The sequence below is a fragment of the Zingiber officinale genome, unplaced genomic scaffold (assembly GCF_018446385.1).
Source record: "Zingiber officinale cultivar Zhangliang unplaced genomic scaffold, Zo_v1.1 ctg250, whole genome shotgun sequence".
Lineage (NCBI taxonomy): Eukaryota > Viridiplantae > Streptophyta > Magnoliopsida > Zingiberales > Zingiberaceae > Zingiber > Zingiber officinale.
The window spans coordinates 156488-183954 of record NW_024589921.1 but is presented as its reverse complement, the minus strand read 5'-3'; the positions used below and the strand labels follow the sequence as shown (position 1 = coordinate 183954).

The 27467-nt window shown below is 34.8% G+C and overlaps 1 protein-coding gene across 5 annotated transcripts in view; it reads left to right on the top strand.

Moving 5' to 3' along the window:
• Positions 1 to 27467, top strand: part of LOC122037285 (AP-1 complex subunit gamma-2-like) — a 136619-nt gene that overhangs the window by 16530 nt on the left and 92622 nt on the right. For all 5 annotated transcript variants that reach the window (XR_006127598.1, XM_042596737.1, XM_042596738.1 and 2 more), the window contains 2 exons: positions 13125 to 13427; positions 13529 to 13670. Coding sequence is in view for 4 of the 5 variants with exons in the window: in XM_042596737.1 (XP_042452671.1) it covers positions 13125 to 13427; positions 13529 to 13670 (445 nt within the window). In the remaining variant the exon portion in view is untranslated. The remainder of the gene's footprint in view (positions 1 to 13124; positions 13428 to 13528; positions 13671 to 27467) is intronic.

Here is a 27467-nt window from a genome sequence, read left to right as displayed (position 1 = left end):
TGAGAGCACATTGTCTACCTCGAAATTGGAGAGTCTCATCTTCCTCTCTGAAAATCTATCTACAGTTCTGAATCTCGTTAACTATTTCAAAATTTGAGGTGCTGATCACCAACTTGTACTTCCTTGATTCATGCAACAAAAAGGTGACTAAGCATCCATAAACAATCATAATTACTCTTACTTCCCAAATGGTAACAACTTCTTCCTTTTGAGAATCCATTAAAATGCCTTCGTTAGAAACCACGTGTCCGAAAATTCCCGTGGAGGATAATCAAAATGCGTATTTGCTAAACTTCGTATATCAACACTCCCTCCATAATGTTTTGAATATGCTCCTCATTTGATTTTGAATATATCAAAATGTTATTTATGAACGATGACAAGTCGATCCAAATACTTTATGGACACCGGATTCATCAAATCCATGAAAATGGCTGGAGTATTGGTAAGCTCAAACGACATCACCAAAAACTCATAAGGTTATGATGAACATCATCTTCTATATGTTTGCAACTTTTTACTCTAAGTTGATGCCAGTGAAATCTTAATGCAATCCTAGAGTATACACGTGTCCTTGAGTTGGTCAAACAAATCCTCTATATGGTCTCTGTATTAAGTTGTCTGGACTTGTTAGACATTATTAGCGATTCATCATTCTTCTCAACAAAGAAGACGGGAGCTCCCCAAAGAGAGACACACGAAAGAATCTTGCAATTTCCATTCTTCTAGTTCCTTTGGCACCATGCGACACGAGATCGTAGATATTGGAGCCAACCTCGGAAGTATCTCAATCACGAACTCCACTTGCCTTGCAGGCGGTAAGCCAAGGAATTCGTCTAGAAACATTTGAGTATTCTCGAACTATACAAACGTTCGAGCGGAGTGGTATATTATCCTCGTTAAATCTTATCAATGATAGCATATACCTCCGACTTCATGAGATAACAATTGCATGACTTATAGTGCTGAAATCAAATATTCTTTTATCGTTAGTCTCGATGAATTTCAAAGATGGTTAGTCCGAGGGTTGCATGGTTACTACTCTTGGTCGATAGTTGACTGTAGCACGATAAGTGACCAACCAGTTTATGCCAAAAAGATGTCAAATTCCATCATTTCAAGTACTTGTATATCTAGAGTGAGGGTATGACTACCAAGGTTCAAGGGATAGCCCTTAACTTCTTGGCTAGATGCCAGTAACTATTATGAGGGTATCACTACAACTCTAGTAATTTTGCCCACAATTGTTCTCTTACAAGTGTTGATAAAGAGTCGAACATTCTGATCTGAATATAGACTTTAAGGCATTGGGTGAATGAACATGTGATCAAGGTCTTGAGCTACTAGGTGGAGGTAATGTTAGGCGAGTCGACTAATCATCGTCTTGTAATCCATTATACTAAAGTTACTCTATTCAAGCTTTGAACAACCTTCTAAAATAACTATCAATTGATGTGCGACGAAGTACACAAAAGCAGGGAAACATTATCTCTTAACAACCTTCTAAAATAACTATCAATTGATGTGCTGTGTTGGTGCAGCGGGGCCGACAAGAGGGGGGTGAATTGCCTGCACAATAAAAATATCCTCCTCGTTTCTTTCAACTCAAAAAATGCAATAATAATAAAGAAATAAACTAACAGAAATAAAGAGGAGACAGAGAATTTAACTTGTTACAACCCAGGGGGTTGCTAATACAAGGCGATGAAAAAGTTCAGAAAGATCTCCTTCTCTGAAGGCGGAGAAGCCTTTTACACACTGAAAGCTCTAAACTATTGATAGGAATTGAATATTGAGTTGATTAATTAATTTCCTAGCTCCAGGGGCCTTTATATAGCTCCTGGAAATCTTATCCCAAGTGTTGAAGGCGCCTCCAAGAGGGTTGAGGGCGCCTCCAAGCAGTATGACCGGATAAAGCTCTATCCGGTTGCAAACAATCACGAAGTCTGGGTCTGAGGCGCCTCCAATGCCCTTGAAGGCGTCTTGGACTGGTCTGAGGCGCCTTCAAGGGGAAGGGGATGGAGGCGCCTTCAATGTTGAGGGTGCCCTTAATGATGTTGAGGGCGCCTTCAACCTGAATGGTATAAATACTGCCTTCAACCTGCATGGTATAAATAACTTCCAGCTTCTCTTTTTCCTCTTCTTCCGAAGCTCCAATCGCTTGGGTGATTTCGGCCAACCGAAATAGGGCTCACCCGAACTCAATTTTCGACTTTTTCCTTGAGCAGGCTTTCGACCCGGTCTCTCGTCCCTCGAACGCCGCGCATGTTCTTCTCGTCCACCGGTGTACTCTTCCGCAGCTCTTTCATCCTTCGGACGCACCGAGCCCGTCAGCTCCCTTCCTGTGCCGTCCTTCTTGCTAGCTGCGTCTTCCGTTCGACTTTCTGCGCTCCTAAGTTCTTGCACACTTAAACACAGAGATCAAATAACAAGCAGGACCTAACCTAACTTGGTTGATCACATCAAAACACCCACGGGGTCCAACAATCTCCCCCCTTTTGATGTACATCAACCCAAGTTCAAGTTAGGGAAACAAAATAGATAAACAGTAATTTATAGAAATCACTAAACTAACAGTTCAAGCATAAGGATTGCAATAGAATTTGCAACACAAGTTAAAAATATATTTTAAGTAAAAAACATTAAAAATTCCCCCTAAACTTGTACTTATCTTTCTCCCCCTTTGATCACAGCAAAAAGAATGAGGTAATAAATATCAAGTAAAAAAAATTCAAGTAAAAAAAAAAGATTTATAAAATCCAAGTGCAGCATTTTCAAAATGATTTCTAAGAAAAAAAATCTTTTTTAAAAATTTTCTAAGTAAAACTTAGTTAAAATAATTTTTTGAGAAAAAGATAAATACACATTTCTAACTTCAGAAGAAATTTTAACTTAAAAAAATATTATTTGAGATTTTTTTTTTAAGTAACAAATATTTTTCTGAAGAGAAAAAAATATTTTTGAAGAATTTTAAAAAAGATGTTTGAAAAACATTTTAAAACATTATTTAATTCTAATTTTAATGCTTTTACCAGAAAGTTAAATAAACATTTTATTTCGATATTTTGGCTTCCAGGTCGTGGCGAGGCACTAGACCTTCTTGATTATTGGAGCAACAACAACTTCCTTAGACAAAGTCTCATAAAGAAATTTTAATGTTTAATTTTCTTTCGTTAAAAGCACTAAGTCTAAAGTTTTAATTTAGATTAAATGCTCTAATTTTTACACTATGATATTTAAATTTTCATTTTAGTTTATCATAATTACTCAAATCTAAAGTAGGGAAATTTGAACATGCAGAAAATTGTAGTATCTTTTCTATTGTTAGTTTGTCAAAATCCTTTAATTGACAGACTGTTTTTAACTCACTATTAGTTAATAATTTTTCTAATTGACATGAATATTCTGATTTGCAAAAATCTTTTGACACTATATTTTCTAATTCGAAAAAAATCTTTCGATGATGTTTTTAATTTGCAACATTCTTTTGACAAAATATTTTATAATTCACAAAAATCTTGCAGCAACGTTTTGACTGACTTAAACAATTGATCAGGAGGTGGAGACCATACCTGACTTATCTTGTCGGTCGTTGATTCTCCCCCTGTTGAGTTGTCTTCTTCCGAAGACTCTCCCCCTTCATCGATGCTTATCTGGGATGAGCTTTCTGTGTCCTCGGGATGGAATTCGGCTGTTGGGGCTGACCCGACAGTTTCCTCGATCTCGGACTCTTCTGACGATTCAGTATCCATCGAGGAGTCGGTTTCTCTTGGTTCTTCGTGGAGCTTTAAGATCTTTTCCCAAAGTTCTTTTGCACTTTGGTAGTCGCCAATTCTATCAAGCTCTTCATTTGGTAGTACGCTTAGGAGGTGAAATTCAGTCCGAGCGTTTGCCATAAACTCGTCACGTTGCTTATTGGTCCAAAAGTGTTGTTCGATGTCTTCTCCATTCGTTGTCTTTGGTGCTTCGTAACCAAATTTTCATTATTAAAAAAATATCAGAGTCTGTGTTAAGATATACCTTCATTCGTTGCTTCCAGAAAGCAAACTTCCCCTCGAATACTGGTGGATAGATGTTAGCTTCGGCCATCGTTTTGATCTTTGTGCTTCAGTCGGCGGTTAATCCTTCTGAGGCGTTCTGGCTTTGATACCACTTGTTGGTGCAGTGGGGCTGGCAAGAGGGAGGTGAATTGCCTGCACAATAAAAATACCCTCCTCGTTTCTTTCAACTCAAAAAATGCAATAATAATAAAAAAATAAACTAACAGAAATAAAGAGGAGACAGAATATTTAACTTGGTTACAACCCAGGGGGTTGTTAATCCAAGGCGGTTGGAAAGCGCACTAGAAAAGTCTCCTTCTCTGAAGGCGGAGAAGCCTTTTACACACTAAAAGCTCTTACAAGTTGCTAGGAAGTTGTTACTGAGTTAGATTAATTAATTTCCTAGCTCCAGGGGCCTTTATATAGCTCCTGGAAATCTTATCCCGAGTGTTGAAGGCGCCTCCAAGAGGGTTGAGGGCGCCTCCAAGCAGTATGACCGGATAAAGTTCTATCCGGTTGCAAACAATCACGAAGTCTGGGTCTGAGGCGCCTCCAATGCCCTTGAAGGCGTCTCGGACTGGTCTGAGGCGCCTTCAAGGGGAAGGGGATGGAGGCGCCTTCAATGTTGAGGGTGCCCTTAATGATGTTGAGGGCGCCTTCAACCTGCATGGTATAAATACTGCCTTCAACCTGCATGGTATAAATAACTTCCAGCTTCTCTTTTTCCTCTTCTTCCGAAGCTCCAATCGCTTGGGTGATTTCGGCCAACCGAAATAGGGCTCACCCGAACTCAATTTTCGACTTTTTCCTTGAGCAGGCTTCCGACTCGGTTTCTCGTCCCTCGAACGCCGCGCATGTTCTTCTCGTCCACCGGTGTACTCTTCCGTAGCTCTTTCATCCTTCGGACGCACCGAGCCCGTCAGCTCCCTTCCTGTGCCGTTCTTCTTGTTAACTGCGTCTTCCGCTCGACTTTCTGCGCTCCTAAGTTCCTGCACTCTTAGACACAGGGATCAAATAACAAGCAGGACCTAACCTAATTTGGTTGATCACATCAAAACACTCTCGGGGTCCAACATGCTGCTCCTCGAAGATTGTCTTCTGCCATTTCTGCCACGTAACGGTTGGATTTTGTAAGTGTTAACTAGTTAGCTCCACCATTTTCCAACATTTTACTCATTAATGTTTTTATTTTATCCAACAACTCAATTCTATTTATTGAGTGTGTGAACAACCTACATTTTACTTAATATGAACATAAACTTGTACAAATGAAAATATTGAGGTGAGTGACCTGCAACTCTAGAGAAAGATGACCTGTGCCGATATTTCGATCTCAGACTGGAACGATACGGTTTCGGTATCGTATCGTGCCGTGCCGATACAGTTTCGATATTATATATATATATATATTAGATAAATATGTTTATTATATATTTATCTTATATATATAAAAACCTTTGTTGTTGTTGTTGTTTTAATGTTATGTAACTTGACGATATACGTTTGTAGAAATTTCTAAAATAAAGATTAGACATTCATATTAATAAAAATGTATTTTATATGCTCAGGAGTCAAGAATTTTAAAAATAGAGAAGTATAATAATATTTATTATTTCAAATTTTAAATTTCAAATTGATTCTGAGATAAAAAAATTATTGTCTATAATAATTATATAAATTAATAAAAAATCATAATATATATAATAATTATATAATTATAGTTTATAAATATTCTAAATAATATACATATTATATATATATAGCTTATATTAAATTTAAAATCAAATTTATTTAATAGATTTATATATATTTTAAATTTTTTTAGAATTATTTATAAAATTTTAAAATTATTATAAAATTTCAAAATTATTTTAAATATTTTTATAAAATTATAATCTATTTTAAATTTATAAAAAAATTTAAAGTTTGTTTTTAAAATTACTTTAAATTTTCTATTTTTTACTCCAATTTTTTTTTATAATTTTAATAAAAATAATGAAAATAATAAAAATATAAAATTATATATTATAATTATATCAATTAATTAACAGTTTCTTTAATTAATTATTAATTTATATAATATATATTTATAATTTATATAATATATAATTATAATTTATATAATAATTAGTTAGAAATTAGAAATTAGAAATTATATATAAAATACAATAGTTTTATTTAAAAGTTTTAATAAACCCTAATTTTTTTCTCAACCTCACGATTTCGTCTCCCATCGCGATTTTTTTCACTCGCGGCCTCACCGCAGTTGTTGCCCCATTGCAGTCGCCTCGCCGTCTCGACACCTCGACCTCGCCGCCTCGCCATCGCCTCGCCGCCGCCTCGTCGAGTTAATCTTTCACCGATGATTCAAGTTAGGTCTTCATCCCCCAAATTGATTTCTTTTTTCTTCTTTCTTCTTTCTTCTTCCTTTTGTTGCGCGTGCCGCACACAATGACGCACGCAAAATTGTTGTGCATACGGTGCCGGTGCCAGCCCCACGTTAGAACGACAAAAATCGCCCGTTTTGGGTGGCACAGCTCGAGATTTCATTCACTGCCGCAATCCACTCATAACGGAAATGCAGTATGCATCTATACATACATAGATAGGATGAACGACCCGCAATCCATCCAAAGGTGATGTATCGTACATACAAGGAGTGAATGACCTGCAATCCTTCCAATACGAACTACATCATGTGAATGTACATATACAAACACATATATAGGGTGAATGATTCGTAATCCACTTGGAAGTGCCTCACATAAAAATAGGATGAATGACTCGCAATCCATCATACGAGGCGCCTCACATACAAATTCCACTCTGTGAGGAAACATCATCTCAAATGGCCGAAGCCCATGAACTCGCGGAAAAGCCCATGAACTCGCGGAAAAACTCAAGAGTCATCTTTGTGTACGAAACCAACTGCTCTATACATAATCACACAACTTTTAAAGGATGGAGCCAAAGTTCTAAACTATAAGTAATTATACAACTTATAAAGGTGGAGTTGAAGCTCTATGCCTCCATATTTCATTTCATCATTCTCTTAATTTGGCATAAGATTTTGTAAGTATTAAGCAGCTAGTTCCACCTTCTCCCTCTCATTGGGTCATATATTTGAATGTACCTTGTAGGTTATTTAACCAGGTACGAGCGTTCCATGGTCAAAATCCTAGTGGAATAGGATGCATCAATCATTTATTGATTAGTATAATATTGACATACGTGTCCTGTCCATTACCCACGGGTAGTGGCGAGGACGGGTATTGTTGTTGGTATTTTCTGAGACTGTGCTCCTTGATCTCCAATAGGTAGTTGACAGTTTTGACCCGTGCTTTCTGACTTGACATTAGTCGGTGCTTTAGAAGAATCTAGGTTCTCAACGTCAGAGGTCGGGTCCCGCAGTGTCTACTAATCAACCTCGACCACGATCACGAGTGTGAACTATTTCACTAAGTATCAATTCTTATGACAACGACAATTACACTAGTACCTAACAATAATAGAAAGGTATAGAAACAACTAAAGACATACCACTTTCTTATCGTTTAGAGATGTCCTTCGGCTTGCCTGACGTCCCAAAATCGGAAAACCGTAAATCAAAACGAGATGGTAATCCCTAAACACAAACCCTATAATCGACATCAAACCATATACTAATAAATTGTCATGCTCCGAGGGTATATTTGTTCGCCAAATCGGATGGTATCCTTTAGTGATAATTCAAGAAATAATTGGTACCAAACCAATTAAAACCAACACAAATAGCAATACAATATAAAAGAACCACTAAGTTACTACAATGCATATGATAATATATGTATGCATGAACATGTGAACATACTAATATATACAAGATAACAGTTATACAATTATAACAAAATCTTATCGATTAGATGAGGGAAAGAAAAAAATAAACAGTGACAGTGGAACAAAAAAAATAAAACAACTCAAACAGAAATCCGAACTCAAGTGGGACTGACAGTAGGGACTCTGAGGTCAAAAAATAAAATAAAATAAAGGGTAGTTAGTACAAAATACTCGGTGGGTATAAGAAGAGAGTGCATGATACCACTATAAGGAGATCAAAGGGATGCAATCTTAGACAATAATACTTACTACAAAAGTAAGAATAATAGTATAATCATCTGCTAACAAAACATAACAATAATATCATAGGCATGTACAATGATAGGTAATGATCAACTTGCTTAGCGTGTATAATACAATGAGCAATGATAGGTAATGATCAATATGGATACCGTATATCATAAGCATGTACAAATGCAAATAATAGAAATAAATCATCATACATGGGAGCAATTGCTCTACCATAAAAAGTACAAATGACCAAGACATATACTTATTTAGCTTTGGATTACGGGAGAAACGCTTTACCACGAATGGTCTTGTGGGCAATCCCTGTCTGCGGGAGAAACACTCTACCATTAATGGTCTCGTGGGCAGACAAGTAGTAGCTATCTAGCTACGGGTTGCGGGAGAAATGCTCTACCATGAATGGTCTCATTGATAGCCCAGGGTGTAACAATCACTATCTGCGAGATAAATGACTTAGACATAAATAGGATGTATATAATAAAACAATGAACAAGTAGTATACAAATGTGATAACAAACATATAACAAGTACGGACTCTCTGGTCTCACAAGTAGTCAGGGTATACAACTAGTCACTATCCGCAGGAGAAATGCTCTATCACGGATGGTCCCGTGATATGATAGGATGAGGTAGCTATCTAGCTCCTCAACTATGACTGCAGGAGAAACACTCTACCATGGATGGTCTTGTAGGTAGACAGGGTATATACGTATGCAAAGTCATAATAACAAGATAAACAATAACAATCCATCCAAGGATAATGCTCTACAAGCTACCCTACGATCTGACCTCCCTAACATATAAGCATGAGCCTAAATAGTAAACAAGAGCCTAGTAGTATACTCGATATCCTATATTACGGTATGGTCTTACTAACGTATAGACACGAGCCTAAATAACAAACAAGGGTTTACTTTGATACTCGATATCCTATACTATGGTATGACTACATAAAGGCACAAGTATAAATAGCAATAAATAGCATGGATAACAACGAAACTGCATGGATATCAAATAGATCAAACTAAGTACAAGCAACTAAGTATCAACTCAAGAAATAACTAGTGTGTACTTAGGATAAGCAAGTAAATACTACTTGATTAATATAGAAGCAGATATAATCATGCACTAAGATCAAAGATCTAAAAAGAACAAGCAGGAACTATCCACCTCAACTGTGAAAGTCTTAACCGTCTTTTGGTCAAAGATTTTGCCACGAGCTTGAATCCTACAAGTACAGGATACGAAACAAAACTAAGTACTAGAACAATCCTAATAATCATGAATAGTCTATGTAAACTATTCATTTATTTTTCTCTTTTTTTTTAACCGTCAAACTTTCTTAATCCACCTATTAATCAATCAATCTAATCACTTAATCAAATTATTAATTGATTAATTTACCAATCTATATTAATTCATCAATTTGTATAATCTGATCAATTAAGTAAACTTTAATTAATCTCACTTACAAATTAATTCTCAAAAGTTTATCGCTTAATCAACCTTAATTTAACTCTCGGGTAAATTAAGTTAATCTTTTGATTATTCCCTTTAAATCGGTTAACCTATTAAACATGTTCATTGTTCAACTAATCAATTAATCAACATTAAATCTTCACTTAATTCGATTAAATAAGCAATCTAATAATTAACTAATATAATCATATATTAATTACTTTGAAAATAATAATCCCGATTATCATGGTTACCTCTCCCGACCCTCTTTCTCTTTCTCTTCTTCGGCGACGATTCCCGACGATGATGGTGGCACTGAGTCCCATGATGGTTGACGGCGGCAGGGATTCTTAGTAGTAGCCCATTTCTCCTTCTACAGCCGTAAGTGGTTGTGGCTGTGGCGTGTGGATGAGGAAAACAACGGTTCTCGACAACTTGGTGGTAGCGTTGTACAGCCAAGAGAAGGACGGAACAACCTTCGGCGAGCAACGGTGGTGGCAAAGTTGTAGCCGCAGTGGGGTGTGGCAAAGGTGCGCGTGGCAATGACAGTAGGTGAGCGTTGTTGCATGGACTATGCCTGCGATGGGGAAGGGAAGGGAAGGGTGGTGGCCATGGAGACAACGTGTCGATGGCTGTGGAGATTCGACTGACCATGGGGTTGGACGTGGGCAATGAGTGCAGCGTCGCGAGCGTAGGGAAGAAACGACAGAAGGACTTAGGTTTTGATTAAAAAAACTTAGGTTTTATATTCAATCAATTCCCACTTAAATAGATATTCTAAGCAGTTTTTTTTTTTTTTTTCAAAACTCAACCAATTTATCCCCATAAAAATATCTTTAAAGAATTTATTTAAAATCTATAAAAATTCCAATAGATTTCTAAAATTCACATATATTCTTTTATATTTATTTTCTTTATTTATTATTAATTATCTTATCCTTATTTTCATCAATAAATTTCATTAGATCAAATTTTATTTAATCTTTATATATATTTTTGGTATATTACAATCCATGTTGCTGAGCAGGCTTTCTTTTGGGGTTTCCTTATCTACCAAGCATCCGGTCTAGCTTCACTTAGTGTAACTTGTACTTGATCTGCTTGGAACTTTCAATATTGCACATGCAACATTTTCATCCATGTGCCCTCCACACACTTGGCATCAACACACTAAAACCCTAAAAGCTCAACACACGATCTAACTTAAGCCTTTGTCCACCTCTTAGGCTTAAAGTCTTATATTGTAGTACAATTCTGTTATATTGCATGGATCAAAGTGCTGGGTTATTGGAAAATATATAGACAAAAAAATCCGATAGAGATTCACCAAATTTTATGGATCAAAGTGTAAAAGTTAATATAGTAGTGATGGGAATACTAGACGGATGTATGGGTAGATAAAATAAAGAGAAGCAACTAACTATTGCTTCAACAAATTATATAATGAGACAAAATAGATTGGGCTTATATGGACATGTCCAAAGATGGCTATGTATTTATAATCAAATTATTTGAATAATTTAAGTTCATGGTGCACTGAGTAGAGGGAGTTAAAAACTCTAGTTAACATAATAAAAAGTGATTTGATTTTAATATAATTAGTGATTTAGCCTTTAATAGAGCACAATGGTGGAATAAGATCCATAAAACAAATCATGATTCCTCACTATTTAGGGCACGAGCTAGGTCATAAGTGGACCTGTAACTACCCCCTATCCTTAACCGGACCCAGGCTCGTAACCGGGTCAATATGCCAGTTACCCATTGATCTGGTTAGCTGATCCTGAACTGTAACCATAGCCGGGCCGGTTACAATTCAAAGGCCCAATTAACTGTAATCGCCGATTTGAACCAACGGTTCAACATTATATATATATATATATATATATATATATATATATATATATATATATATATGGAAATTTGTTAAAGAGAATGATGTTACCAAGACTTGAATCCAGTTCTCTTGAAGGAGAGCCTAGTATCCTAACCTTGTAGGCTATAACAAATTGACATTTTTTTCATGTTAGTTAATTATTTAATAACTAATCAATAGTTTTCTTTTGCTATATCACTATTTTTAATAGTTGAAAGAAGAGTAAAAAATAAAAAAATAATTAACAGTTTGAAAAGTGATTTGATTTTATTATAATTAGTGATTTATCCTTTAATAGAGCACAATGGTGGAATAAGATAGATAAAACAAATCATGATTTTTCACTATTTAGGGTAGACCTACCCACGGGCCGGGCCCGTACCCCAATAATCTGGCTTGGTTATGGGCTCGTAACATAACCCGGGCCCTTAACATGACCTAGGCCTGTATCGTGCATGTAATCGACCCGTAACCGAGCCCAGGCTCGTAATCGGGCTCGGGTTCATAACCGGGTTCGAGTTCATAATCGGGCTCGGGTTCATAACCAGGTCTGTAACTCGGCCGGGGCTCTTAACCAGGTCAACGGGCTGGTTACTCATTGACTCGGTTAGTTGGTCCTGAACTGTAACCACAATCGGGCTGCTTACAATTCAAAGGCCAAATTAACCGAAACTATATATATATATATATATATATATGGATGAAAATTTGTATGTTACTAAGACTTGAATCCAGGTCTCTTGAGGGAGAGCCTAGTATCCTAACCGTTTAAGGTATAACAAATTGATATTTTTTATATGTTAGTTAATTATTTAATAACTAATCAATAGCTTTCTTTTGCTATATCACTATTTTTAATGGTTGAAAGAAGAGTAAAGGAATAAAAAAAATAATTAACCCTTTATTTTATACTAGTATGATTTAAAATCTAGAGGGAATGAGTACAAATAATTTTGACCGTTAGACCGTAGTTTTGATCGTAGGAGAAGAGGAGAGTTTTTGTTTTTTTAAACAATTCTTACTGATGGCGATACTTCTAAGGTTCAGGATGCTTTTTTAAAATCATAGGCGTAGGCAACTTAAGTAAGTGCAAGCCCTTCTTTATTTTTTTTTATAAATTTATAATTTTTAAATATTTTAAAAAATAATAATAATCTTGAACCGTGATGAACCGGCGGTTCCGAATTGTGAACCGTAACCGTCTTAGACGGTTAAGGATAAGGGTTGATATCTCAGGAGCCATCAAACCATCAGTTTTGAATCGTGGTCGGGTCTAATTTAGGGCTGGTGGATTTTATCCTACCATTGAATTCAACTATAATTAAGATCAGTATTTATGAGATTGTTAACATGGATTTATGCTACCTGTTAGAGCCCAATGGAATCCATCTTTCTTAGTTTAGGATCAGGATCAACATTTGCAGTATTTTGGCAAGTATGTTTCCCTATATATGACATTAAATAGATGAACATATTTTTTAGTCCTAATTTTCATATGTTTAATAATACTCTGTTCTCAATTATTCGCTTCAAATAGTAGATATGAAAGTTCATATTATGAGATTTCATCTTCGTTGCATAATTATTTTGTGTTCTTTAGCATTTCGTGCTCTACTTTATTTCAGGGACATGATTAGAGCCATTCGGGCCTGCAAAACTGCTGCAGAAGAAAGGGCTGTTGTAAGAAAAGAATGTGCAGCTATCCGTTCTGCAATCAGTGAAAGTGATCAAGGTTACAGGCACAGAAACATTGCAAAACTCATGTTCATTCACATGCTTGGTTATCCAACACATTTTGGTCAAATGGAATGTCTGAAGCTGATAGCTTCTGCTGGATTTCCTGAGAAACGAATTGGTTACCTAGGCCTTATGCTTCTTCTTGATGAAAGACAAGAAGTTCTTATGCTGGTCACAAATTCCTTGAAACAGTATGCATTAACTTAATCAGTCTTAAGATTCTATGAAATGATGTTAACTACACTCTAATTGAAAATTTGATTCTTGCTCTTATTTTGTGTTTCTTGTGCAGAGATCTTAATCACTCAAATCAATATATTGTGGGTCTTGCACTCTGTGCTTTAGGAAATATATGCTCCACGGAAATGGCAAGGGATCTAGCACCTGAAGTAGAAAGATTATTGCTAAGTAGAGATCCAAACATTAAGAAAAAGGTACCTTTTGTCTTGTGGGAAGTTTCTTTCATTTTCTTAATGTGTCTATGTGACTTAAAAATTATGTTTTATGATCTACACGGTTCCTGGAAATAGACATTGGAACTCCTAAATCATTATTTTCTAATGTCAATGAGAATCTTCACTTGATTAAAATTTGCTGTTCAGTTTGTAATGTTTGGCTAGCTATTCATATTCCAGTGCAGTTAGCAACACCTTCTAAGGAGTACGGAAAATGTATATTAACTGGTGATGTTTTTAAATTTAAACCTTTACTAGATAATAAAGGACAAAAGAATGGCAGTTATGACTTATAAGAAGCTCACTTGGTTATATCTAAACACATCATTTCTGCTCCATTCTGATTTTAAATTTTCAATAGCCACAATCAGTATGATTGTGAAGTGTTGTCATGCATATCAACTTAGGTTGCATGGTATCACAAAAAGAATATTTACCCTAGCAGACAAAAACACTTTTAGTGAAGAGGAATGACTTCCAATGAGGACGATACATTTTTCTTCTGGTTAACTCGACTAGTGATGCAAAGGCAAAGATGTTATTGCTGATTTATTTTCTGAGTTATTGTTGGTCCTAAACATCATTCTCAATATTGGATGATGTGATTGAGTGAGGTGGACAACAACAAATGTTTGAAATGTCAAAATTGTGCTTATCGTTGAGAGAAGCAACAAGTGCAAGCAACTATGATGATTGAGGTGTTGGCCATGTCGATGAGCGAGTTAGTGGGCTATAATGAATGAGACAATGAGCATTTCCAAATGATGATGATGATTGAGGGCGACAAGCATGGGCATTGGGTTATAAACATTGAATGGAGGGTGAGCTACAAATGTTGGGTAAAAAGGGCAAACGACAAGGAGGCACGGATGGTGAGAGTAGAAGCATGAGTAAGGTAGTCAATTTTTGTTTGGCGTAGACCCTCTCCTTCCTCCTTTCTTTACCAAGGTAAACAAATTTCATGGATTCAATCTCCATCTCATATCTCCCTTCTCCTTCTCCTTTTCACTTCTCTCCTCCCCTTCACGTTAATAAACCATAAAGAGAATTTGTCTTGAAGTAAAATGAGGGCTTAAAATTAATGCCTAAAAAAAATTTCAATTATAGGAAAATCATATCACATTCTACAACCTCTAATATAATTACTAGATATTTTTATTTTCTATAAAATCCACCACAATAATTGCTTAGGAAACTCTATCTCCTTTTTCAATTATAATTTTCTTTATATTTTTCATTGGTTGTCATGCCATATGTAGTTGATCTTGGAGATATAAATCTAAAATTATTTTAGAAAATATTTATCCTCTTTTATTCTCCTATGAATAAATCTTTTCCAAAGCATCATGGTATTATTCATGTACTTGAGAACAAAAATGTTTATCACTTTTATTTTATAAAGTATTATTTTTCATCCCGTCATTGAGTAGCCATGGTTTCAAATTTTGTACCATGTCAGGCAACATGGTTGAAACATATTGTTCTGATAAAATATCAAAATTTAATATTCTCTGACGTCGTGTCAAACCAATGAGTATCTTGTTATGCTGACACTTGACATCCTTTCGCATACTAATATATGCCAAGTTGAATTAAAATTTTATAGCATGTCTGTACAACATAATATCAAAATAGTACCATTTTAGATAAGACAGTTTTGAACTTAGGCATATAGTTGCCATCTCTTATTTTTCTTCTTTATTTCCTTCTTCCACTTCCAAGTAAGTTAGAATGTTGACATGATACCGAAATCTTATTATTGTAGTCAAACACTAAAACTCCCACATAACTTGAGATTTTGAACATTGTGACTAGCTTCTGATTTTCATAATTTTGTTGAATAACATAATCAATGAATTTTTTCCCTAATCTCTAAAACTCTTTGAAACTCGAAAGGGAACCTCATTCAAATCACAAAACTCATTGAAACTCTAAAAAGAACATCATTTAGACTCATAATTTTTGTGATCTTCATTTTCTTTAAAATTTTGAATTCTATTTAATCTAATTTTACAAACCAATCTAGATTCTTGATTTTACAATAATTTTTATCCTCACGGGGTGGCTATTTGGCTAGAGGGTGATATCTTTGCTACAATTGGGCAAGGGGTTAATTTCCAACGGGCGCATGCCCTCGGGGGAAAAAAATCTTTGCTAAAGTATTTGTTGGGTGTTGAAGTTATGTGGAGTAAAAAAGGTATATTTCTATTTAAGAGAAAATATGTCCTCGACCTATAATTGAGATAGGAAAATTGTGGGCACAACTTTGTAGTGTTCTGTAAAGTTGAGATAATAAGTATATCCCTTTATTGAAAAGTGAAAAATATTTATATACAAACATGAGATCTAATTTTAGAAAACTATAATTAGGCTAATTTATAAATTAGCCTAATTAATATTTATCTATTAACTAATTTGTACCAATAATATGATAACTAATATATACAGTTATGATAATATATATATATATATATATATATATATATATATATACAGATAATATTCTCCCTCAAGTTGGAGCATATATATTAATCATATCCAACTTGTTACAAAGATAATCAATCCGAACTCCATTTAAATCTTTTATCAATATGCCCCCAAGTTCTCCAATTTCACATATCCGGTAGAAATCAAGTTTTGTGGAATTTTTTTACGAACAAAATGACAATCAATTTCAACATGCTTGGTTCGCTCATAAAACACAGGATTTAATGCAATATGAAAAGCAGCTTAGTATCACACCACAGTTTAGCTGACACTGAAATTTTAAATCCTACTTTAGTTAAAAGTTGATATATCCATATTATTTAGCACAAACTGTGTCATGGCTTATATTCTTCATGGATCATGACCAAGGTTTAAAATTTCGACCCGTGCTGAGGTTTCGATCTCAGATTGGGACAATATGGTTTCAGTATTATATCGTGCCGTATCGATACTGTTTCAGTATTTTTTCATTTATATATAGTAATTATTAGATAAATATGTTTATTGTGTATAATTTAAAAATAAGTTGTATATTGATTTTATATAAATTCTCAATTATTGAATAACTTAATATTGTCAGAAAAAATAATTAATATATATATATTTTTAAAAATTGATCTATCAATAGCTTGAATTAAAATTGATACATTATAATATGTCACCTTATTAATACCAAAAGGAGTGACGTGAATCAGATGAGAACATTAGTTCTTGTAACATACTGCTTAGCCCAGATTAAATAATCATCCCATGACATGCAATATTGATATTGATTTATCCACATGTCCATCGTGTCTCGATTCATCACTAGATGTTGGATTTGAACTAGCACCACTGAAATCGGAATAGGTACAGGTATAGGCACAAGATAATGATAAGGATAAGCATACGCCCTCGAGCTCTGGTATGATGGATCACCATTGATGCATCAGAGTTATAATAAGAAGGTTGCGAGTATGATGAACTTTGAACAGAATCAATCTCAGCTAAACTTTTCTGCATATCTTGATAATTATGAGCTCTCTTTTGTTTGTCACCCTTATATCGACATTGATATTAAATAACACTACTTCTAGCTCCATGATCATAATCTTGAGTTGCATGTGTGTAATCTATCTCACATGTCCATGACTTCGGTGCTAGAGTAGGGGGAACATAATTTTTACCACTAGATGTATCACCACTGTCATCACTTCCATGAGTGCTTACACCGCTATCAATATCACTATTCTCATTTCGAACTTCTCGTCGAACTACAGTGTCAGAAGTCACTGTCATCATGTTCTTGCTCATCAATTGCATCGAGTGGATTTTCTCTAATTTTCGATTGATCTCTTCCCATAAAAGTAGGAGGTTTGCCTTTTTCTTTCTTTTTAGTGAAAATTATAGGAGCTTTGCCTTTGCCTTTATCTATGGACGTTGGTTGGGTTTGGGGTTGGGATATTTGAGAACGTCTAGACCGAGATCTAGAAAATCGAAATTCTGGATCCAAAGCTTTATCATCTTCTTCCTCACAGATATCTCCTCTAGCTTGTATTTTTTTTCAATATATTGAGTAAGAAACTGAGATGGCCGTGGTGGGTCTCCTGCTTCATCAATTAATGGATTCTCAGCCTCATCATTGAATCACTCTCAGTTTGGACCAATCCAATATCAAATGAGTCTACATCACTAAACTCTTGTTCTTCATTCTCTTCTGTTATTGCTCTTAGTTGAAGACGCATATTATAATGAACGTAAACCATCTTCTCCAAGCTACGATAAGAAAAACGATTTCGTACTTTTGTATGAATGAGGGAAAAAGTTGACTAATTTCTTTCACAACCACTTGAAGACGTTTGTGAGAGAATTCATACTGTAATCTTTTTCAAATTTGGAGCTGATCTTCCATATTATAACCACCACTGAGCTGTAAATTAAACAACAACAACAACAACCAAGCCTTTTCCCAGCTGTATGAATCCTTTTACGCCATTGGGCTCTCTCTTCTACTATATCATCATCTATATTTAAATAAATTTTATCTTGTTTTATTGTTACTAACCAAGTTTTTTTTTTGTTTTCCTCTTCCTCGTTTGATATGCATGTTTATCATAATTTCACATCGTCTAACTAGAGCATTTATTGGTCGTCTAAGTACATGTCCATACGATCTTAAACGTGTCTCTCGGAGTTTTTCCTCAATAGATGCTATACGATAAATAATAATAAAATTAAAATAGTATTTATATTTGTTGACAATAATTATTAATAATTTTACTATATTTACCTGCATCCATTTGATATTTACAAGACACTGTAATAGGGTCGCTAAAAGAACCATATGCCTCTCGAAATAATCGACTTTCATTAATAGTCTTACCAATTGATTCTCTATTTGTATGCAATCTTAATATTACATGTTTGAGGGTCACTAATAAATCATCATATGTGCTAAGATTATAACGATATTGATATGTCAGATTGAGATAATAACCTACAATAATTAAACATATATAATTATTAATAACAATATTAAAATTTTTTTATCATTAAAAAATACATATCGGCCAAATGAATATATTTTCCCATTTGATTGTCCTATCTTATAGAGATTATATCAATGTAATGTTGATACTTGGTTGGTGACTGTAGACGCCTCTTAATTTCTTCTTTTGCTTCAAGAATTAGGCGGTAAACGTTGTCTATTTGTGGCTTCTTGTCCATATCGACTTTACGTAGAACAACGTACAATGGTTCTACTGCTATAAGAATATCTACGATATATTCCAAAAATTTGACAGATATAATAATTTTTTGTACCTCCTTACCTTCGGCCGTGTTAGAATATTGAGAGACTTCCCAATCTTCAGAAGAGAACATGGCATTCAATCTGACTTTTTTCTGATTCAACGATTTTAACAGGAGAAAGTAAGTGGCAAACCTAGTTGTTGCTGGTCGTAGAATCTCCCCATCAATAAATTTCCTCATTAATCCATGAACCTAATGATGATTATAGAGGAATTTTGTTAAACATTGACCTTTTTTCACTACCTTCTTCACTATATCGAGCTTACCGATATCTGCCATCATCAAATCGATATAGTGTGTTGCGTATAGTGTCCAAAATAATGTTTAATACTTTTGCTCCAATAACTCTTCAACCCTCTTAAAGTTGACACCATTATCTGTAATCATCTGTATTATATGTTCTGTACCTATTTCTTGAATTACACTATCCATTAAATGATATATGTAGGGTGCATCATGATAGTTTGTAGTTGCATCAATAGATTTATGAAATATTGCCTTTCTATTGTAGTATAGTAGAAAGTTGATAATGCTCATCCGTGTAGGTCCTGTCCAGCCATCACACATCAACGTAACCCCATATAAGCTCTATTGCTTCTTGCATGATAGGATCCAAGTCTTTATCCGCTCTACTTGTTCATCTAAATATGGACCGACAATTTCATATGCAGTTGGAGGTTGAATACCATGATCAGATTTTTGGATGTTGGACACCATGCTACGGTAGTATGTGTTGTTGCATTAGGGGGAATATGATTGAAATGAAAAAATTTAGTAATACTTTTATCGATTGATTTCTTTTTCTCTTTTAAATATGCATCATCAATCCTAGTCTGCTTGTTAGCTTGGTCTTGGAATGTCAGTGGATCAATATCAGCAATATCAACTGCACGTCTTCGTCCTATAGAAGGAAAAAAATGATTAACACCACATTGTGTTGAATGAATACGAACACTTGCATTCCTTCCTAATATTGCTGCAGTAGTTGAGCCACTTCTACTGGCACCAGCCAAGACACTTTTATGTCGCATATTTTGCTCATAGTCATATTGAGTTGGAGAGGTACTGAGAGCTGCTAAAAGGTCTTCATTATTTGGAACTTTACACAACCTTCAAATTCATCATAGATTGGTTCTTTAGAGCTTCGGGTATCAACAAGTTCACGTTGTCGTTGTTGTTTATACTTTAATGCTTTTTTGCCATCAAGTTCCTCTTTCATTGCACGACGAACTTCTTGAGATACTTTTGGATTATTACAAACATCCGGATATCCACCAACAAGATGTTATTTTAGGCATGTGACTCCACTACAGCGTCTAATCATATCACAATGCAAACATTGCCAATGGAATCGATTTTCTAATCGACGTTCGTGTCTCCAAGCTGGATCATGAAATTGTTGTTTTGGTACTATTACGTATGCATTATAAAAAATTAAGAATAATACAGTAATACACATTTCCAAGTAATGATCATCATTTTATAATGTCAAAAAAGTATTTACCATTGGAATTATATATATAATAACTGTATAAATTAAATATGTATTCATTTAATTAATTTTTAATTTAAATAATATATATTTTAAATAGTAAAAAAAATTAGAATAATTTAAAAAATATAAATATAATTTATTCAAAAATTAGTTTTTTTTTAAATTTTAAATGGAATTTAAAATAATATAAAATAATAAAATATGAAAACATTAATCCAAATTATTATAATTATTTAATATTTTTTTAATATAAATAAACTATAATTACTATATCGGGGAAGAAAAAAATTGCAGTTTTTAGGGCTTCCGCACGTCGCGAGTGCTAGACGGCATCGGGAGGCTTCTGTCGAGGTCGGAAAGCGTCGGGAAGGCTAAAGCTTCTGGCAGGCCCAGAAGGCGTCGGGAGGCTTTCAGTGCTGAGGAAGGTGCCTCGCGACGCTTCCAGCGACACGGGAGGCGCCCCGCACGTGACGCAGGAGCTTCCAGTGGTGCCGAAGGCAATGCGGGAGGCCTCCGACGGCGTCAGAAGCCTCCTGTGACGCCTCTGGCACCGCTTACGACCTGTTCATGTGCCCGTGTACGAGGCATGGTCGGAGGCATCTTGGCCGTTTGTGAATAAGGAAAATAATACTTGTCCGGAGCTACACACTGCCGCCTCGCTGCTACTCGCCGTTGTTCGCCTCGCCTCGCTGTCACTTGCCGTTGCTCGCCACGCCCTCGCTCGTTGCTGCTCGCCTCGCCGTCGCTCGCCGTTGATCGGTGCCTGCCTCCCCTAAACTCCTTTATGCAAACGATCGCGACGATAGTAGGAATCAAATGGCGCGATCGATTAATCGCGACGGAAGGAATTGATTCAATTTCTTCTGTCGACAGAAGGAATTGAATCGATTCCTTTTGTCGACAGAAGGAATTGAATCCGATTCTTTCTGTCGCGTGTGCCATCACTGACGTGCATGCATGATGGAGAAATCATCGGGCAATTTGTGATGATTTCGGTCTGCCAATGGAATGGTAAATACCGTGTGTGCTGGCAATATTTTGCTTCTTACTCCTCCATGAGATTAAATTTCCTCCAACAAAGATACAATAACCTAAAGTAGATCTTCTATCCATTTTATAACCTTGCCAATCTGCATTTGAAAAACATTCAATACGACTATGCCCATGATTTTTATATACAACAACCCGTCCGGGTGCTCCCTTCGAATAACACAAAATCTGCTCTAACGTTGCATGATGAACGATTGGAGATGACATAAACTGACTAACAACACTGACCGAATATGCAATATCTGGACGAGTCACGGTAAGGTAATTTAACTTTCCAACCAACCTTTGATATCTCTGAGGGTGTTCAAATAGTTTCCCTTCTCCTGTAAAACATATGTTTTGAGACATTGGAGTACTACAAGGCTTTGCCCCCAATTTTCCTATTTCAGTAAATAAGTCGAGGACATATTTTCTCTGAGATAGAAATACATTTTGTAAAAAGGAGGTCTCAGAACTAGAGAGAACTTATGACTTAGCAAACTCAAAGTCAGGAGATAGGCCAGCAAGGAAGCTCATAATAGCCATGTGCTCTCGTTGATGTTATTGAACCTTCACATCAGGACTAAAGGGCAAAAGCAAATTACGCTCCTTATATGTCTTCTTGAACGCAATAAAATAACTGATGAGAAGTTGATCTTGTTTTGTTTTTCCACACGATAAAATGCTTTACACACCTCATACATGCGAGAGATTCCTTTCCCATAATACAGAAATTCCAAGTAATACATATTCTTTAACAAATTCACAATGATTAATCAAACCTATTACCTCACCATCAATACAATTCCGAATTTTAAGGAACAAGCGAGTATCTTTTCTAAGCTATGTTTGCTTTGAATTATCTTGAGGAGGGTCATCAGTCAAATGACCATCTTTGTCAATACTTCGTAGATAAAGACCAACTGTCTTACTCCAATCTAAATAGTTCAAACCATTTAACTTATAGTCCGTGATTTTAGACATTACTAGTACCATATCTGTCACAAAAGAAGGCTTATTTTCAATCATGAGGCTTTATCCCAAAGAAAGTCAAATAAAAGATGAAGGAAGGAAGACTTCTCTTATTTCTGCCGATATGATTTCTGCTGAAGGAAGATGCAGCTGCTGCTGCTTGGAGAGGGAACATCAACATAAAACTTCGCTGTTTTCTTTCTGCTGCGTTAGGGCTGGAGGCGGCGGTGTGAGGCAGCAACAAAGGAAGACTTCCGAGAGCAAGCGAGACGAAAGATTTTAGAGAGCAAGCGAGTGGAAGAAGCAGCTAATAGAGGTTGCTGTTCGGCGAAACAGTTGCTGTCTGGTGAAACATGTTGCTGCCCGGTGAAATATGTTGCTGTCCGGCAACCTTTCCTACTGCCCATCTGCTGGAAGATCAGTAGGAGAGGGCTGTGATGGCCAGAAACAGGTTGCTGTCCGGCGAAATAGGTTGCTGTCCGACAACTTTTCCTGCTGCCCAGATAAGAGGGCTGTGATGGCCGGAAATAGGTGGCTGACCGGAGGGATGTCCTTCGGGGTCCTGGCCAACAAGGAGGTGCTGTCTCGGGCTTGATGGCAGAAGCGGCGATGCCCATTTTGTTGATGTTGGCGATAGAGGAAGAAGGATGCGTGATGCGTTGGCGCGAGAGTCTTTGTCGTATGCGGATTTGGGAAAAAAGTAGCAATTTCTCCAACAAACCCTAATTTCAATTCTAATGCTTTGATACCATACAAAGTTGAGATAAAAAGTATATCCCTTTATTGAAAAGTGAGACATGTTTATATACAAACACGGGATTTAATTTTAAGAAATTATAATTAGGTTAATTTATAAATTAGCCTAATTAACATTTATTTATTAACTAATTTGTACCAATAATATGCTTACCTAGATATTGCATATTCGGTTAGTGTTGTCAGTCGATTTTTGTCTTCTTCAACCGTTCATGATTGGATAGCATTAGAGCAAATTTTGTGTTACTTAAAGGGAGCACCCAGATAGGGTATCGTATATGCAAATCATGAGTATACTCATATTGAATGTTTTTCAGATGTAGATTGAATAGGTTTTAGTCTAATGGAAGAGTAAGAAGCAAAACGTTATTTCACCATCTAGTGTAGAATCATAATATAGGGCTATGATACAGTTTGTATGTGAGATAATATGGATATATCAACTTTTGATTGAAGTAGGACTTAAAATTTCAGTACTAGCAAAATTATGGTGTGATAACCAAGTTGCTCTCTTTTTTTTCGTGAGAAAATTCAACAAAACTTGATTTCTACAAGATATGTGAAGATCGGAGAACAACTAGGGGATATCTTCACAAATGCTTTAAATAGGGTTCGGGTTGATTATTTTTGTAACAAGTTTGATATGATTGATATCTATGCTCTAATTTGAGGGGAACATTATCTGTATATATTAGTTACCATATTATTTGTATATAATAGTTAATATATCTGTCAATTAGTTAATTGTTAATTAACCAAATTATAATTTTCTAAGATAGATTTCTAGTTTGTATATAAATATGCTTCACTCTTCAATAAAAAGTATTAATTCTTTTTATCTCAATTAACACTCATCAATAAACACCAATTTGGTTTTCATTTTTATGCATCTAATGTTGGCCAAATCTCTACATTTTTTTCCTAGCTTTAACAATTCAACATATTTTATTCTGTTTTCTTATTTGCTAGATTGTTATATCATATATTTTAAACTTTGTATAGTTATTACTATGGTTGACTAAATATAGCTACTTCATACCTATTTGAGTTTAAATTTATTTAATTTTTCTAATCTCTAAAACATGTCTTCTTTAAACTAATAAAATTTTGGGCTTTCTTGCACTACCGCAAACTCTCTCTATATGTTACACTTAGACCTTTGAATCTCAAAGAATTGATGAGGTTATATGTCTATATTTTTTATCATCGAAATACACATAATATGAATATTATCACATTTTTGTTCTTTTCATCAATATATTTTTGAAAAGTTTTGCACTGTTGCCATTAAAATTACACCAACTAAAGTTTGAAAAACCCTTTTGTGCTAGTCAAACACAACCAAAACTTCTAGTTCCATCCATTGACTGATATGTAAAACCTACTTAAGGTTGCGATACAAAGAGATGGTTTCTGCCATTCCATCTTTTGCAATCTATAGCAACTTTTGTAGACCGAGAATGATTTTCGTAAGCAATGGTGACTTTCACGAGTTACCACGAGCATAAGGGCTACTATAGTTTCCGTGACAAGGCAAGCTGTTTTTTTTCTTCTTCTCCCATTTCTTCTGTTAGATGTTCCTTGTTTCTTTTTTCATCCCCTCAATTCCTTCCTCGATGCCTTCAACACTGTGTTTACACACCCAACATTAGACTAGCACTATATAGTTTTAGCCAAAGATTGAAATTCTAGCTCCGAATGCTTAGAATAAGAATAACTTTTGAAGCCATAAAATAACTTTTTCTTGCATTTTCTGAAATTGATATCTAACACTATTCAATTGATTAGTTAAGCTTTTTCTAATCATTATATTGTAGTTTTTAAAGATGATTCAAGCGTCCTTTCTAATAATAAGAAAATTCTATAAAAGTGAAAAAAAATTCATGTTTCTTTGTATTAACCATCATAAGAACATAGGACATAGAAACTCAATATAATAACTTAGTATAATAATTGTAGCTATACTCTTAACTCTGTTACACTATATTTTTTTAATAACAAAGAAACTATTTTATTAAATTCTTATGAAAGTTACAAAGTCCTAAACACTTATCAAGAACCTGACCTCATTGAGTCAATCTCTTAATTACTTGTTTATAAATGTATAAATATTAAATTATTTGTATTAATAGTAGTCTCTATATATAATACAATAACATATAAATAATGGTATTTTAGTGAATCACGCACATAATTTTCATAAATATCAAATTTATCAAATCATTGACTTCTTTCCAAAAATACTCCAATGTCTCACCACGATAATGTCAAGTGCTTATCTGATCCGCCTGAATCACTAAAGCACATTTGCAATCTCGAATTATAGGCTGCGTTTAATAGCGTTTTATAACTATTGTTTGACATATGACTCAAATTTTTCAGAAACTCACGACATAGTAAATAGGATAAAGCAAACTTGAAGAGCATGATTACACTCATACATTGGTTCTGGTTTGGATTAAATTTGATAATCCTAATTCCATAATTGAGTTTTGGCTAAAACTCACTAATGATTGTACAGAGTCTAAATTCAAAAAATTTGAACATGATCAGAATTATGAGAGTTATAGTCATAGGAATACATAAATTTTATTGTTGAGTGAATATGATAAACCTAAGTACACCAATGAGTTATGATAAAATTATACAAGACTGAATTTGTTTCAAAAACTCATAACAGTCTATATAGGTTGTAGAACTAAGGTTGGAGGGTATGATTTCACTCATGAGATTCTAGGAATATGTTGATATTTGTTTGAATTTAATCTGATCAACAAAAGTTTATCAAAATTAGAAGAATCCCAAAAATAGGTACTCTTGTTAAGTAAATATGAAAAATCTATAAACCTATTTGTGACTTTATTATCAAATTAGACATGTTGAAATTTTTTGAGAAACTCATAACAAAGTAAATAAGGTGTTAAACAAAGGTTGGATAGTTATACTCATGAGAGTCCTAGGAATATAGTCCTGGTTTGGATGGAATTTGATAAGTCTAATTCCATTAGTAAGATTTATCCAAACTCATGATGATCATACAGTGCCCATAATCTAATATTTTCAACAAGCGAGTTCCCAGGAATATATTGATGTTGTTGTTGAGGGAATATGATAGGCATAAGTTCAACAGAGGGTGTGTCAAGTTTACTCAAGGAAACTTACAATAGCCTTTGTAAGCTGTAAAATCAAGGTTGGAAAGTATATTGTTATACTCAGAAGATTCATAGGAATGCATTGTTCATGCTTTGAATTGATTCTTATGTGCTTAAGGCTATAAATGAGTTTGATGATCTTACAATGTACAAAATCTAAAATTTTCAAAATAGTTATAGTTAGGGAGTCTCAGGAACACATTGGTGTTGCTATTGTTTGAATATGATAGGCCTAAATTCAATATTGAGTTTGTGGCAAATTTACTTAAGGCAGTATAAATTTCAAAAACTCACACCAACCTATGTAGGATGTGAAATAAAGGTTTGAGGGCATTGTTACACTTAGGTTACTCCTAGCAATGCGTTGATCATGTTTTGAATTGATTTTGATGTGCCTAAGACTAATAGTGAATTTTTGTCAAAATTCATTGATGGCGGTACAATGTCTAGAATTTGAAAATTTTCAACCTATTTAGGGTGTGAAATCAAGTTTGAAAAGCATGATTATACTCAGGAGATTCAGAGGAATGCATTGGTACTATGAATTGATTCTAATGTGCTTAAGGTCATTTAGTCAATTTTGACCAAAAATGATCATATAGTGTCCAAAATATAATTTTTTTAAGATGGTAAATATCAGAAACATATAGAAGGTTAAATAAGGTGTGAAACGAAGGTTAGAGGGCGCGGTTACACTTAGGAGAGTTTTAAGAATACATTGGTTATGGTTTGTATTATATCTGATAACTCTAACTCCATTAATGATTTTTTAGTCAAAACTCATTGATGGGTGTACAATTATAGATTTATAAATTTTCAACATGGTCATAGGTGTTGATGTTTAGTGAATATGATGAAGTGCATAAGTGAGTTGTGATAAAATTACACAGTTTAATTTGTTCCAAAAACTTACAATAGGCTATATGGGGTGCGGAACCAAGGTTAGAGGGTACGGTTACACTTATGAGATTCCTAGGAATATATTTATTTTGGTTTGGTGAACCTAAGTGCATGGTTAGTTTTGGCTAAAATTCACTGATGATTGTACAATATCTAAATTTAAAAAGTTTGAGCATGGTGACAAGAAATTTTCGT